General features: G+C 55.7%; 1 protein-coding gene across 1 annotated transcript; it reads right to left on the bottom strand.

The window, feature by feature from the left end:
- Positions 1-3934: 3934 nt before the first annotated feature.
- On the bottom strand, positions 3935-13236 carry ALOX15B (arachidonate 15-lipoxygenase type B). Its single transcript, XM_034647202.1, has 14 exons — positions 13078-13236; positions 12774-12996; positions 12506-12587; positions 9957-10079; positions 9576-9679; positions 8135-8307; positions 7753-7899; positions 7458-7661; positions 6404-6490; positions 6141-6310; positions 5838-5959; positions 5639-5739; positions 5388-5558; positions 3935-4963 (listed from the first exon to the last, which is right to left on the bottom strand). Exons 1-14 carry the CDS (start codon positions 13222-13224, stop codon positions 4784-4786), a joined length of 2034 nt encoding a protein of 677 aa, XP_034503093.1. The 5' UTR covers positions 13225-13236; the 3' UTR covers positions 3935-4783.
- Between the last annotated feature and the right edge of the window lie 2941 nt (positions 13237-16177).

The following is a 16177-nucleotide window of genomic DNA, read 5'->3' as shown; positions in this document are numbered from 1 at the left end:
GAATCCCAGGCCCTTCAGAATGCTGCAAAGTCTGCTCTGCCTGTGCTCTGTCCGTGGAACCACAAAGCCTGCGCGACAGCACGTCCCTGTATGACACGGTTTACTGAAGAAGCCCACTGTAGAGACCCCCTGCTCAGAAACAAGGATTCGTATCAAAATATGCCTGCCCGTTGACCATGCACCTGGTCTCCGCAGAGCTCTGGTGGAGATGGGCAGTGACGTGCATGTTGTTCGCAGGCCTGATAACGCGGCGATCATCTGCCCCCCGTGGGTCAAGGACTCATTTGACCTTCGAGTTTTATTATTTAAGAAATCTGCTTTGTGAGGCTCTAGCTGCCACAGAGAGTGACTCCTCTCATGGATCTGGGCAAGGTACATTGGAAACCTTCTGGAAAGGGTTCACCATTCTAGATGCCTTTCAGGACATTGGTGATTCAAGGGAAGAAGTGAAAATATCCACACGAACAGGAGTTTGGAGGAAGTCAATGCCAGCGCTCAAGGATGACTCTGAGGGGTCAAGACTCGAGTGGAGGAGGTCCCCGCAGAGGTGGCGGAAAGAGCGAGACCTAGAATCAGAGGAGGAGCCAGGAGATGGGATTGAATCACTGAGATCTCATAACAGAGAAGGTGTAGCTTTTTTTTTTTAAGTTTTTATTTAAATTCCAGGTAGTTCACATACAGTGTGATATTAGTTTCAGATGTGCAATATAGGGATTCAACACTTCCATCCATTCTCCGGCGCTCATCACAACAAAGGCATCCTTCATCCCTATCACCTGTTTCCCCCACCCCTCCTACCCACCCTCCATCCCTCTGGTGACCATCGGTTTGTTTTCAAGAGTCAAGAGTGTTTTTTGGGGGGCACCTGGGTGCCTCAGTCGTTAAGCATCTGCCTTTGGCTCAGGGACTGATCCCAGGGTCCTGGGATCGAGCCCCACATCGCGCTTCTCCACTGGGAGCCTGCTTCTTCCTCTCCCACTCCCCCTGCCTGTGTTCCCTCTCTCGCTGGCTGTCTCTTTCTCTGTCAAATGAATAAATAAAATCTTGAAAAAAATAGGTTTAAAAAAAAAAGAGTGTTTTTTGGTTTGTCTATCTCTCTGCCTTTTTCCCCCTTTTTTTTGCTTGAGTGAAATCATGCGGTATTTGTCTTTCTCTGACTTATTTCGCTTAATGTAATACTCTGCCGTTCCAACCATGTTGTTGCAAATGGCAAGATGTCATCCTTTTTGATGGCTGAGTAATAGTCCATGGCATCTATAGGCCACATCCTCTTTATCCGGTCGTCTGCCCGTGGACACTTGGGCTGGTTCCATAGTTCGGCTGTTGTCGATAGCGCTGCTATAAACATCGGGGTGCGTGTATCCCTTAGAAGTACTGTTTTTGTATTCGTGGGGTAAAGACTTAGTAGTGGGGCTGCCGGATCATAGAGTAGTTCTATTTTTAACTTTTTGAGGACCCTCCATGCTGTTTTCCAGAGTGTCTGCCCCAGTTTAGAGGAGTTGTTTTGTATGGATAAAGAAAGAAAGTGGCTTCTTGAGATGGGATGTTCTCCTGGTGAAGTTGCTGGGAGGGTTGTTAAAACGACAACAAGGGATTGAGAATATTCTGTGAGCTTAGTCGGTAAAGCAGCAGTGGGTTTGAGAGGACGGGCTCCGATTCTGAAACAAATTCTCCTACGCGTCAAATGCTGTCAAACAGCGTTGCGTGCTACAGGGAAATCACTCGTGAAAGGAAGAGTCAATCAACGCAGCAAATTTCACTGTTGTCTTATTTTATTTTATTTTATTTTTTTAAAGATTTTTATTTATTTATTCGACAGAGATAGAGACAGCCAGCGAGAGAGGGAACACAAGCAGGGGGAGTGGGAGAGGAAGAAGCAGGCTCATAGCTGAAGCGCCTGATGTGGGGCTCGATCCCATAACGCCGGGATCACGCCCTGAGCCGAAGGCAGACGCCTAACCGCTGTGCCACCCAGGCGCCCCTCACTGTTGTCTTATTTTAAGAAATTGCCGCTGTCACCGCAGCCCTCGGCAGCCATCAACACTGAGGCAAGACCCTCCACCAGCAAAAAGAGGAGGACTGGCTGACAGCTCAGATGAGAGTTAGCATTTTTCAGCAATAAAGTATTTTAAATTTAAGATACGTACATTTTTTAAAAGATTTTATTTATTTATTTGACACAGAGAGAGAGAGACAGGCAGAAGCAGGCTCTCTGCTGAGCAGGGAGCCCGATGCAGGACTCGATCCCACGACCCTGGGATCATGACCTGAGCCAAAGGCAGACGCTTCACCGACTGAGCCCCCCAGGCGCCCCCGCGTTTTTTTTTTTAGTAAGACACCTTGTTATAAGTGGTTCGCTGGATTAAACCTTTTTTTTTCTTTTAGATTTTAAAGTCTGATTGAGACTTCCAGAGAACTCGCCCCCAAAGGCACGCTGTTCCACTGTTATACCAGGGCTCGGTTGCCTCAGGCCCTTGGCAAGTCTGGGTATACTTTCCTAACAATCAGTGAGATTAAATATCTTTTCACAGGTTGGTTAGACGTTGAGGTTTATTTGATGGACTGTCTTTAAAAAATGTCCTATTCTGTGCCCTCTTTTCTGCTGGGCTGTTACTTGGTACAAGGTCTTCCTATATTCCAGGTATTTACTACCGTTTGCACATAGCTACCCGTCTCTGTTACAAGCCTGTAATTTATGCCTGGCAATGCCTTGCCCCTGCATTGTGTCATTAACCCGTTCCGTGCTGATGTGTTACAGTCTTGCATTTCTGTTTTCTACCCCTTTTGCTGCCACCTACCTGCACCTTTGTCCCCCTCCTTCCCTGGTGACTCACTCCACCCAGTCCTGGAATACTGGGCAGGGAGTGGCAGGGGTAAGCGAGGGTCCCGCCCCGCTTTTAGGGCCCTGTGCCCTCTACTCCCTGATTCCCTAACTGAAAGGCTGGAGTCGGGGTGGTAAAGAGGGCGCCGCTCCTCCCCTCTGGCCAGCAAGCCCAGTTGGGGCGGGGTCTCCACAGCATGAGTCTGGGACCTGGATGCCCACTGACTTATTGTCCATGAGGAAGTCCCCACCCTGGGCCAAGGGGACCATCACTCTGAACTAGATCTTCCCTAGAGGTGAATGTTACCTGTAATGACCTTCTCTTCTTTGGCCCATCAGCCAAGAGTCTAAGAACTGGGGGTGTGTGTGTGAGAGACAGAGGAGAGACAGGCAGACAGAGAGAGAGAGAGAGAGAGAGAAAGAGAGTCAGAGGGGTCACAGGCCTGGGTGGTGGAGGGGGTGGTGGCTTCTCCAAGGACGATTGGAGACTGAATGCTTGGATTTCCACAGCTGCGCTGCCTTGGTTTCTCCATTTTCTCCAGGAGATGATAGGTGCTCCCAGAAGATATACATCGAAGCAAATATTGGTTTGTTGACTGGAGCGGAATTGCCTTTCAACTCAGTAGTTCATCTATCCATCTGTCCATCCATCCATCCATCCATCCACACGTATGCACGTTCAATCATTCTCCCTTTTATCCATCATCAAACAAACGTTTGATCAATCATTGTGTATAAAGTCCTCCATTCAACGCCTACTTACCGAGCACCTGGTGTGTGCCAGGCGCTGTGGTGGGCAGTTATAAACCCTGTCCTCGTGAGCCTGCAGTCTAGGGATCAAGGAGAGGAGGGGGTTCACGTCTTCTGGAGCACGCCTCCACGGCAGCCTCAAGAGCGAGGGAAGGATGGGGGAGGCACGCCGGCTCTCAACTGTCTCATCGTGGAAGTGACATACATTGCTTCCTCCAGAGTCCATTGGCCACCATCGGGCCTATGGCCCCAATCTGAGATATTTAGCGAGCACAAGCTTTCTATACATCAGCCAATGGTTTCTACCACTGCAAGTCAAGTGGCGTCGCTCGCTCTCAGTGCTTGTGTCTGCACAGTGATTCGAATACATATTACATTCTGTCCACATGGTTTTATACACCTTAGTGAATCTCAAAAACCAAAGCAGTGATACCCAGAACATGAGGCAGAGATGGAAACCATTCGGTGAATTCCAAGGGAGCCATTTTGGCCTTAATGGACGCTTCTTGATTTGGGACAAGAAAAAAGAAAAACAGAAGGGAAGAATGTGTACGAAGCTTTGGAATTTAATCACCGAGGATTGAACCTGGAAGGCAACGTATGATTATTATGGCTCTACTATTTTCCCATTCTCTGGAAATGGAAACTGCGTTATAATATGCAAGCTTTTCGTCCAACTTTGGAGCAAGATTTAGGAAAGCATATGTGGGCACGGCCCAGACAGGTGTCCTTCTCCTTCCGCCCTGCTTCTCGTGGCCCCTTCTTAGTGCGTTGTTCATTTTTATAGCCAGGACCGTAGGTCACTATCAACTTTTGGGCAATTTTTCGACCTGCCAAGAGGGCTGCCCTGCGTCAGGTGACCATTAGGGCCGCTTGGCGGCGGTCAGCGGGGTCAGGGGCAGGATTACGTCCCCCTCGCCCCATCATAATGTAATGCAAACCTGCAAAACAACACAAAGTCATAAAACCCTTTAAGGGAGCCGGGGGCGTTTGGAAACTTTGACCCTTGGAGTCTTTAAAAGGCACGGTGGTGCTGTTCTCTGCGGTGTTTTGTTTCTGCTGTTTTGTGGTGTGTGGGGTGAGTTCCATGTGGCTTCGTTGTCCCGGGAGAGGCATATGGGGTCCCGGTTTTCTGGGGGAGTCCTTTTGTCTGGGTGGCCTAGATGGATGGGGTCTAAGCAATGCCTCAGAGCAGCCTGTTCTGCAGGGGATTTAGATGGACACGCTGTTCTCGATGAGCGGAGGGTCCAGGTAGGTGTACGGCAGTGGCAGCCCCTGGTTCCGCTCCCGGATCTCCTTCGAGATCTGGGCCAGGCGGCTCTGGAAGGCGGCGATGCTCTGCTGAGGGGCCTCCTCCGTGAAGTGCTTGTCCGGGTAGGTGCCCAGGGGCCGCTGGGAACCAACGACACGGTGGCGTGAAGGGGCCGCTCAGCAGCTGGGACCCGCCCTAGCCGTCCACCCCAGGGACCTGGAAGCAGCCCCTGTTCTGAGCCTCAGCCCCGCTCCTTCCTCTAGACAGCGAGGACCACCGCAGGCAGCTCCTGGGGACTGAAAGCCCCAGTCGGAGCTTTCCAGGGGGCATCCCCACCCCCTGGCATGATCTCCTTGCAGCAAGGGTGACTCTGCATGAACTCATGTGATCCTTTGACCCTCCTTGTGAGATGTCCAACGTCATGTGTCCCCCTGGGAAGCTTCAGTGGGGGGAGGGGTCCCAGCGCCTTGGAGGCAGCGTGGGGTCTGGGCCAGAGAGGGGAAACGACCCCCCCTCGCATACCCCAGAGCTGGCCTGGCCCGGCCCACAGCCCCCTGCACTCACTTGGTCTCCAGGCTCCTTGCTCAGCAACCAGAGGGCAATGATAATGTCACACGTGGCATTGACTGGCGGGAGGGTAGCTAGAAACCCCTCTGGCTTTGTCTGGCCTTTGGAGGTAGGGGGTGGCAGCTGCATGGACGGAGGCAGGTTGGGCATCCAGACACAGGAGTCGAACTGAAGGCCGAGAAGGCAACGTTGAGTCCTAGGAGCCGGGCCCCCCTCCATCCCACCGGCCCGGCACTGACCCCGCTCACCTGCCCAGCGCTGACGGCGTAGTGCTTGGCTGAGCAGTTGAAAATCACCATGGTGATGTACTGTACCAGGGCTTCCCGGGTCTCCAGCGCGGAGGGCATACCTGCGGGGGGGAGGGGGGCTGGGCATGTGGCCACCAGGGTCCTGAGGACCCCGCTGCAGGGGACTGAGGGTGGGGCCCAAGGGCTGAGACCCCTGTACCTGAGCTCTTCCTGCCCAGGAAGCCCTCCGAGAAGATCTCCCGCACCCAGGCCTGGAGTTCACCGTCATCACGCACGGACACATCACTCAGGTAGTAGGTGTTGATTATTTCGGAGACAAAGCTGCAAGATGCACTGGGTTCGGGCCCAACTTTGGACCCCGAGCCTCTCCGAGGAGCAACACAGCTCGGTGTCATTCGCGTCCAGCCCTCCTCCTTGTCGCGAGCCTCCCTGGGCCCTGCCGCTCCTCCCCGATCTTCACGCCTCCCCCACCCCCCCAGCTTGCTGGGGATGGCCATCTTACCTCTCCACGGCACCCCAGATCTGCAGCCCGTCATCCCGGTAGTAGTAATTTGGGATGTCTTCGACTCCCCGGGCCCGGATATCCTCGGGCAGACACAGGACGGAATAGTTAAGCTGTTCCATGTTCCTCTGGATCAGCTCCGAGAAGCCCTCAATGCCAATGCCTGTGGACTGGGAGACAGAACTGCTGGCTGCCGCAGCGCTGGCCCCAGGACTGGTGGGAAACACGGGGAATCTCCCCCCGCCCCACGCGCCAGAGCTTACCCTGTCCACCACCTTCCCTGGGGCGATGAGCAGCTCACGGGCCAGAGTGTTTATATGCAAGGTGTACCGAGTGTGTGGGACCAACAGCTAGAATGGTTGGAGAACACAGACATGGGTGAGGCCTGGGTCTCTCCAGCCCCAGACCCCCCTGCCTAGAGGCACCAAGTCTCGTAAATCACCCATGGGAAGAGATGACAGCGACAAGAGGGCCAGCCAGGGACAGGGATCAGGGCTCCGGACCTCACGTCGGGGGCTGGGCTTCCACCGGCATTCTGTTCTATGACCTGGGCCTGGCGCCCTCCTCTCTCTGGGCAAATGAGGGGGCTGATCGGGAAGAGAACGACGAGCCCCCAAGCTTGGGCATTCTTTGATTTACTAACCCCTGGGCAGCCAATGCACCATGAAAAGCAGGGCCCATGGAGCAAAATGGAACCATCGCCCAGAGTACCAGGCCCTGGGAGCTGCCGATGGTCAGAAAGAATCAGTCTGGACGGGAGAGGATAGAGAAGGGCCTGCATCGGGGACCCAGGACACTGTCCAAGTAAGAATCAGAGAATCCAAAGAGCCATGGCCCCTGCCTGGGAGAATTCCTGCCCTTCCGAGAAGAGGGGCCCCAGATTCCTGCAGGAAAGGAATCCGGGCCATCTGAAGGCTTAGCAGAGCCCATGGTAGAGACATGGGTCTCCCTCCCGGGGCTCCCTCACCCCTGCTGCTGTCTGCAAGAAACCCGCTGTTCCCTCAAAGCCAAGTGCACACTCTGACATGAGCCTTAGATCTCTCCTAAGAACAGGCTTCCGGATGGCTGCTGACTGTCCGCCTGCTTTCCCCTGAGAAGTCCCATGCAGAGTCCTGCCTCACCCCAGCCCCCATTCCCCTCTTCCAGGCACAGGGCCTGCGGGAAAGCAGGCTCCCGGGGCAGCCGTGCAAGGAAAGGCTGCTGCAGCAGGATGGGGGCTCTGACCCCCGCCTGGCAGGACAGGGCCCCACGGGGACAGGCTGAAGAGCACCCCGAGGTGCAGGGACACAGTCTGGGCCACGCTGCCGAGCCACCGACCTTGAAGAGTGGGTGGCATTGCGGCAGCTGGCGCAGCGTAGCCATCGTGAAAACCTCAGGCAGCAGGTGCGCGTGCAGTAGGTGTGTGAGAGCCTCGTGCACCGAGAACTCGGCGTTCCGGACCCACGTCTTGGCCAGCAGCCAGTCCCACTTGTTGTCGATGGGCAGGAAGATGGGGCTGTCGGGTCCCGGGGTCTGGCTGAGCTGTAGGAGGAGCCGGTGCAGGGAGAGGTGGCCGTGGGGTGTCTGCCGACCCCTCCGTCAAACCCCTCCCTCCCCCTGCCCAGCCGCTGACCTGGATGGCGAGGGGCAGCAGCGGCCCTCCCCTGGGGCGCTGGTACAGCAGGGTCATCGGGGCCGCGGAGAACTGGGGCCGCCCATTCACGACGTTGCCATGGATGCCAGAGAGGATGCCATGATCCACCAGGAACACGGAGCCCCTCTGCAAGAGAGAGAAGGGGAGCCAGGGCTGCCATCTGGCTCTCTAAAGGATGCAGGGGCTGGGCGGGGAGAGGACTGGGTTGCAGGGGGAGGAGTGTTCCCCAGGAGAGGGTGCTGTTGCCCACAGCACAGGGCAGGTCCTTAGGAAGTATGACCGCATGGCCCTCTCCATTAGGGGACAGGCCCGAAGGCACTGGGATGGCGGTGTGCAGAGCCTGGACCCCCGAGTCGCCCACCTCCAGCTCAGCCTGCAGACTGGTCTCAGGGCCCAGCACAGGGGCCACCATGTCCTCAGTGACGGGGAAGTTCTTTGGGAGGTGGCGACAGCGGCGGATCAGGACAGGGTTGTGGCCATTCAGGAACTGGGAGGCGAAGAAGGCGTCCTCCTGCCAGTGTTCAACCACGTACTCTGGGGGGGGGCAGCAGGGGAGAAGGCAGCCAGGTCATCTCAGCATGGACCCCCCCCCCCCCCCCCGGGGGGCTCCCATGGGGTNGCTTCACTGTGGAGTTGCTGGCTCCTGGGGCCATCCCGGGCTCCCTTCGCTTCTCCCTCTGTACCTTTCTCTGCCTGGGCTTCAGCCACTGCCTCTCACCCAGCAGCAAATCTGACTCCCCAGCCCACCTGTCCTGCCGTCCGCCTACCTGACGCCCCAAGGCCAGGATTCCGCAGCCACAAACACAGCACTGGGGGCTCCTGCTCCGGCCCCGCCCCTACTGTTGCCTGGCGTCTGGGGACCGGCACCCCCATCCAGCTGGTTGCCACGGCAGAGCTGGGGGCCGCTCAAGTGAGTTCCCTCTCCTCCTCTTCCCATTGGGCCCCACTGAGCTCCATCCCCAGCAGCTCGGGCCCCACCTGTCCGCCCTGCCCATCCTCTGTGGACCCTGGCCAGGGCCTCATAACTGCTCCTCCTGCTTCCAGTCACGCCTGCTAACACCGTGCCACCCACAGGGCACATCTGGCCGCCTGGTCCTCCGCTGGCAGCCAGCCAAAGCCCCCCACCCCACCCCCCGCCACTTGGAAAAAGCCTGAATTCCCGCCCTGGGCTCCGGTTCCGTGCACCTCCCCCACTCTGTCTCTTATCTTCCCTCCCTTTGGCCAAGGCAGAGGTCTTTCTTTCCCCCCCAAAGGCCTCTGGTCCTTCCACCTTTGGGGCCTCCGCATTCACTGTCCACTGAGCCCGAAACGCACCCTGCCCATTCTTGGTACTGGTAACACCTACTCAACTTTGAGGTCTCGGCCCAAAAGTCCCCTCCTGGGAGACCTTCCAGGACACCCCCACTGCCCAGACGAGGCAGGTCCCCCTTTTACGTATTCTCACGGGGGCCAATGAACAGGTTTCACGAGGGAAACGGTATTTTGATTTTGAGCCTATCATCCACTTTTGAGCTTGTCCCCACTGTGAGCCCTGTGGGGACAGAGACTGTGTCCACAGCCCTAACCCAGTGTCTGATGGGTCGCTGCCCAAACAAATGCCAGCTGGATTAAGGGGCGTGAGAAGGTTAGGGATGCGCCCAGTCTGCACCCTCTTTTGTATTTGTGGAGGAAGTAAGGTCTAGAGCGACAGGGGCCTGCCCAGGTCACTCGGTGAATCAGGGCTTGGTTTTCTGAGGCTCAGGACAGCCAGGAGACCTGAGGTCTCAGGGAAGAAGCCAGGAGCCCCTGCCCGAGTTCCTCACCAGCGGCCGGAGTCTTCCGGAAGTTCAACATAGTCTGCATCTCATCCAGACTCTCCCAGGGTCCCTTGCGGTCTAGCAGCCCCTTGAGTTTTAGCTCCGTAAACCTGCCAGGGGGTGTCAAGGTTGGAGAGGGGGCAAGAGGCCTTGCAAGACCCTTCCCTGTCAGCTGGCCTTATCCTTCCTGGGCTCTTGAACCAGCCCCCAGGTCCTGAAATAGCCACTGCCCCTGAGGTCATCACTGTCCTGTGGGAATTGGTGGTAGGCAGAGGCTGTGCCCTGGGGAGGACTGTGGGACCCATGTCCTTGATGGTGGGGGAGGGCAGAAGGCAGGAGTCCTAGGGCAGCTGAGGCCCAGGGTCAGGAGGCAGTGGGCATCCTTACGCAGAGCTGACTTTCAGGAAAAAGCAGGAATTCTTCATTACAGAGTATTTGATGTTGAGATCCAGATCTTTCACAGACTTCTCATTAAGGCAGCGAGGCCAGCCTGGGCTGTAAGTCTTCCAGCTGGAGGGAGGAGCAGAAAGGTGGGCCCCAAGAAGGCTCAGGGAACCCACTGATTAGGGCAAAGGGAGAGGTAGGCCCCTGGAGGCCCTCGTCAGAGCCAGCCCCCTTCTACGAGCAAGGGCATTCACGAGCTCTGCCCCCTGCCTCCACCCACAATGAGACTTCTCCCCTGGTCACAGCTGACGGTCCAGGGCTGGACACCTAACCAGAGCTAGGCCAATCAAAGTCCTTTCCGGGGAATCAGAGATGGGGGCTATTAAGAAAGAGACATCGGGTCCAAAATAGAGTCACTTGTGCTAAGCCCATATTGGCAAACCAAGGCTTCACGCCTAACCTATTTGAAAGGTCAGCTGTTCTCACAAACTTGACCTTTAACCAGTCAGTCTGGAATTATTGGGTCATCACCAGTGAGGAAATTTGCCTGATCCCCACCTTTCCCCAAAGGAAAGTGATCTTGCCTGAAACAACCCGCTTTTTGCTAGAAACTTCCTTTTTCTGTCCCCATCTGCCTAGAAAAGGCTACCGTTTTGTACAGCTCCTCAGAGCTCCTTCTTCTCTGCTAGGGGGGATGCTGCCTGATTCGAGAATCATTGAATAAAGCCAACTTGATCTTCAAATGGACTTGACTGAATTTCTTTATTTTCTATTTTATTTTATTATTATTTTTTTAAACAGGGTTGAGCCAGAGAGGCCATCTGTCTGGATATCTGGACCACCGCATGCAAACATAGGGACTGTTAGTTACGGCCATTTCCCACTGTATGGACTGGGACCCAAAGAAAGCTGTTCTACAAAGAGAGAGAGAAACGTGAAACAAGAGAGAGAGAAGCATCTAGGCCCCCAGAGATAGGGAGAGAATCACCTTGGTTTCTGGCCTCTGAGAACTGGCTGTCCTTCCAGTATGTCTGTATGTGTCCTCCTGACACACTCCCCCCCCCCCATCCCTGGTCTGCTTGCTGGCCTATTTTTTTTCTTGCAACCACAAAATCCCTGACTCACACAGATGCATCTCACAGAGGGAGTTCTGGAAGGCTTCAGCAGCCTTGGGCGGGCATCCCATGGAGAGGCACTTTGACTTCCATACACTCGGGAGAGCCCAGAAATTTACTCTGCCAAGGGCCTCAGGCATCTAGAGCACGCAAGCAATGCAGCCTCCAAGGACTTTGGGTGCAATGGTGAAATCCTGTCTCTGCGAAGCTGAACACATCCCCCACCCTGCCCCAGGCTAGTCCACCTCTCACTCGCTCAGTCAGTCATTGCCCTTGGGCTTGAACTTTCGACTTGGAAGAATAAGTGGCAATTAAAGTACGGGACTCCTAGGTGGCGGCCCAGCCCTGCTTCTCACACGGGAATGTCCAAGACCCTTCACCCAGAGATCTTGACTGAGCTGGTTCTGACCGAGCAGGTCTGGCGTGGGTGAGCCCCGGAGCCTGCGAGCTCGCGGGCAATGCTGACACTGTGATCTTCGGACACGCTTTAAGCCCTGAGGACCCAGGCAATTGGAGCCCAGGTCAAATGATGCCTCCTTTGGCAGGGCCTAGACCGGCTCTAGGTCTCTGAACCCCTGGGTCTTGGTTTTGATAGGAAAGAAAGGCCACATCACAGACACCCTCGACCTCCATATCTGTTCCCTCACCTGGGGCCCCTGTGGGCTGATTTGGTGCAGTGGTTTCCTTGGGGCTAGAATTCCCAACACATGTGGAATCACCAGGAACCAATAAGCCTGCGGCTACTGGGTCCCAGACTTCTGGGTCCCAGACTCCTGGAGCAACAGCCTTGCAGCCCAGGCTTCGGGCAGCAGCTGAGCTGGCCAGAGCTCGAGCTTTTGAAAACCTGCCCCTCAGCGCCCCTGGTCCCTGGCTTTGTCCTCACCCGCAGCCCCAGCCCTCCTGCTGCCTCCAGGGCCAGACTCTCCCAGCGGAACCGGGGGCAGAGAAAGAGCCCTCCTTCCACCTGCCCTGGAGGATGAGTGTCCTGGGCTTCGTGTGGTGGATTCCTGGCTCCGCCCAGATTTCCAGGAGGATAAAACACGTTGATGGATGAAAAAGCCCCAGGGCAAGCAAGACACCTGCAGGGGTGAGGCATTCCCAGCCCTGGTTTTTGCACTCTTGCGGGCACTCTCGCGGGAACGGTCACTCTTGCCGGCACTCTTGCGGGCACTCTCCGGAAGGCTGGTTACAGCACCCCCGCGTGCTCCGGAAGGCTGGGTACAGCCGTATGGCTGCCCCCACCCTCTGGAGGTGATTCAGGAGGCCTGAGGGTGTCAGGAATTTGCATTTCTAACAAGCCCCGGGACGCTGAAGTTGTCCTCAGAGAGGGCTGGAGGGGACTTCAGTCAGTGTCAAACCAGCGGAACCCAGGCTGCCCCACATCCCTTGGGTGACCCCCCACCCCACCCCAGCACCCCACAGCATCCCGCTCCTCACTGGTAGGAGTCCTGCCTGGCCTGCAGCTCTTCCTGGCGCTGTTGCTGGAGGGTGGGGTGGTCGTCTGCCCCGGAGACCTTGGCTGTGAGCGCACAGGAGCGGGTGAGGAGGGCAGAGAAACAGCACCGCCCCCCACCTCTGGCCCCAGCCCCTGGTCCCTTGCTCCCACACTGGGCTGCCCGCTCTCCTCCCCAGGGGCCACACCGGCCGGCCTTTCCCCTCCCCTGCCTTTCCCCCCCACCAGGCCCAACGCGCCTGCCCCGCTCACCCGGCCCAGCGCGCAGAGCCAGGCTCCCCTCGCCGTCCAGCCACTGGTAGCAGGGGAAGCGCAGGGGGACGCCCCGTGGCGGCGTGAGCTGGAACCAGCGACAGAACCAGGCGTCCCGGCCCAGGGGCCCGATCGGGGCGGGCAGCAGCAGGGGCGCCTTGTGCACGCGCAGCAGCAGCACCTCGCCCACGTCCTGGGGGGACTCCACCTCGAACTCCTCCACCTGGAGGGGAGACACTTAGGATCGAAGGGGGCCGTCCCCTGCTCCCTCCTCCGCCTCCACCCCGCTCCGCTGCGCACTCACGGCGCCCGCGCTGAACTCCTTGCCCAGGTGGTCCAGGCGCAGTGGGGGGGTCTCTCCCCGAGTCCCCACGACGCTGATAGCTATTTTGTTCCACGTGCCAGCCCCGATGGCCTCCCCAGTGGACACTCGCACGCTGTACTTGGCCATGGTGCCGGCCCGAGTCTGGCTTTCTGCCGCTGCTGCTGAGACCTTTAAAGCTGGCGGCTCAGCCGGGGACACGCCCCGCCCAGCCCTGCCTCGCCAGGCCCCGGTCACGCGCCGCGGACTGTTGTCCCCCATTCCGAGTGCCCACGGAGCTCCTTCGCCGCCCTCCACCCCCCCACCCCCGGCCCCGGCAAGCAGACACACGCCCGGCCCAGGGCAGACACGGGGGGGGGGGCTGGGAGGCTCCGCGGTGCTGGGTGAGCAGGGATGGGGTGTCCTGAGGTTGGGGACCGGACCTTCCGGGGATTCAGGGCCAGAGAGAGAGTCAGGATTCAGCAGGGATGGGAGATACATTTGCGCGCCCCCCCTTTGTTTCTTTGCCTTCTTAGCCTCTAAAAGCCTCTGCAGGCCCACCTCCCCACTTTCTACAGCTCTTCTGGGCCTGCCGTCACTATTTTATTGCATCTAATAAATAATTTTGAGAGCCAACCATGTGCCGCGGACTTTCTTATGTACGGTGAAGACTGCCCAAGCAAGATCCAGTCTTTGCCCCCTTGCAGGTTGAAAACCGAGTGTGAGAGAAAATGAATCCGAGAACAAGGAAGGGATGCAGTGAAGGAGACAGGGAGAGACGTCAGGGAGGAGGTACGGATTTCGGTTTGGGGGAATAATAGATTTGGGGGTTCTGGCCTGGAAAATGCTGTGTAGGATGCCTACTAGACATCCAAACGGAGAAACTGCAGTGGGGTCTAGAGCTCAGGGCTGGGGTCCGCGTGCCTGAGCATCGGGAGACAAGCGTGGCTGCGATCACGAAGCAGAGAATGTAGAGAAGAGGGAACAGGTTGTGTCCTGTTGGTTCTCTGCCTTTTGGAAGTCACGGATGGAGGCAGACCCAGGGAGGGTCAGTCGGTGAGGTGCAAGGAGGATGCAGAGTGGGTGTTTCATGAAAGCCAAGAGATTGGTCAAATCTGAGAGTTGCATCGGAGGAAGACAGACGCTGATTATTGGGTCTGGCTACAAGGAGACCTCAGAGTCTGTGCCATGGGCTGCTGAGCTCAATTAAGGCAATCAGCCCATTTCTGTGTGACCGAGCCCTGGTGGGCACGTGACCAAACCCCGCGGTAGTGTCTGGGACCTTGCCCAGAGCCTTGCTGGTGGTGTGGTGTGGGTGGGAGCCAGATTCTGGTGAGTGGCTGTGTGACCGGGAATAGAATTCCAGCTGTGCAAGGACACATGCATTCACCTCCCCTCTCCTGGAATCCCGCTAAAATACCAAGTTTAAGGCATCAACCTACAAGGACAGGAAAATGAGTATGGAAATGTCAGCACCTGATTCAACAGACAGGAGAAGGTAGAAGTCCGGAATTCCCACCCCAAAACCCCCCAAGGTCCTTATGAATTGGGGGACAGGCGCTCTGAGAGTAGTAGGTGACACAGAAAACAGGCTGATGGGACAGAAGTTTTTATGAGACGCAGTTAGGACCCCTCCTACCCCCAGATACCCTCCTATACCTCACACAGCCAGCAGGACACCTTCCCCAACCTAACAGATGGTGGGAGATTTCTTTTCTGGAGAGATTGACCTAGAGGGAGTCTGGACCTGGGGACACCAGCGAGAGCTGAGGGTGGGACACGAAATTTAAAATTAGAGGATGGGGTAAAAGCCTACACACTGAGCAGTGGGAGCCCCAGCCCCTTTCCCTGGTTGGGTCCAAGTATGTTGACAGCCACCATACTGCACCCCAAACTCCACCCGCCAGTCAAGACTGGAGGGCTTCTCTCTAGAGCAACTGAACAGCTTAAGTGTCACGTGAGGTCCCCAATGAAATGGTCCTGTTCACGCACAGTTTCCAATCGGATTGTATGGACCCACTCTTAAACATGAACGGGTGGCCAAGGATCACCAGATCTTCCTTGAAGGCTTATATCTAAAAGACAAGTATCAAGATAAACAAGATTGAAGGAACAGAAAAGGTGGGGAGCAGAAGAGAATTTTTTAAAAATTGTCATATGTATCCTCAGGGAGAGGAGAGCCTATGGCTATGAGAAATATTGTTTCTGGGCAAAATGTTTGAAAATTATAAACCACCTATTTTTTTAATTGTTGCAAAATACATGTAACCTAAAGTTTACCATTTTGACAATTTTCGAGCGTACGGTTCAGACAGCACATTCACAATGTGTCCCACTCAGATGCGTTCACTTCGGTGTGCGGCCATCCACCCCCACCATCTGTCTCCCGAACTTTGTCATCATTCCAAACCGAAACTGTGTATCTATTAAAAGACACAGCAAAACCACTCTCCCCACCCCCAACCCCGGGTATCCTCTATTCTGCTTTCTGCCTGAATTTGACTACGCTAGGTCCTTCTGGTTTTGTGTGCTCATTAGACATTTGTATATTTTCTTTCTTTTAAAAAATATTTATTTAAGTAATTGCTATTTATTTAACTAAGCTCTAGTCCCACCCAACGTGGGGTGCGAACTCATGACTCGAAGATCAAGAGTTGCAGGATCTTCCAACTGAGCCAGCTGGGCATCCCCATTGGCATATTTCTTTCTTTTTTTTCTTTTTTTTTTAAAGATTTTATTTATTTATTCGACAGAGATAGAGACAGCCAGCGAGAGAGGGAACACAAGCAGGGGGAGTGGGAGAGGAAGAAGCAGGCTCATAGCGGAGGAGCCTGATGTGGGGCTCGATCCCAGAACGCCGGGATCACGCCCTGAGCCGAAGGCAGACGCTTAACCGCTGTGCCACCCAGGCGCCCCCCCAGCATATTTTCTGTAGAGTATTATCTATTAATGGTCTTTACCCAAACCACCTATTCTTAATTATGATCCATTGTCAGGTCAAGTTTTCCATTTATCATGTAAATCACATGCAAGAACAACACATTTCTAAATACAGTAAATATTTTTTTATTTGTAGGTCACTCTTGTGACATAAATCAATTTC

This window comes from Ailuropoda melanoleuca, chromosome 17, assembly GCF_002007445.2.
Source record: "Ailuropoda melanoleuca isolate Jingjing chromosome 17, ASM200744v2, whole genome shotgun sequence".
In the NCBI taxonomy this organism is placed as follows: domain Eukaryota; kingdom Metazoa; phylum Chordata; class Mammalia; order Carnivora; family Ursidae; genus Ailuropoda; species Ailuropoda melanoleuca.
This window is presented reverse-complemented; position numbering and strand designations above follow the sequence as displayed.

Bases quoted from the DNA above. Each gene is read 5' to 3' on its own strand.
- ALOX15B (XM_034647202.1), bottom strand. From the start codon at position 13,224: ATGGCCAAGTACAGCGTGCGAGTGTCCACTGGGGAGGCCATCGGGGCT. The intron at 12,997-13,077 runs GTGAGTGCGCAG...TCTCCCCTCCAG, and splicing joins AGGAGTTCAGCGCGGGCGCC to GTGGAGGAGTTCGAGGTGGA. The intron at 6,311-6,403 runs GTAAGCTCTGGC...TCTGTCTCCCAG, and splicing joins CAGGGAAGGTGGTGGACAGG to TCCACAGGCATTGGCATTGA.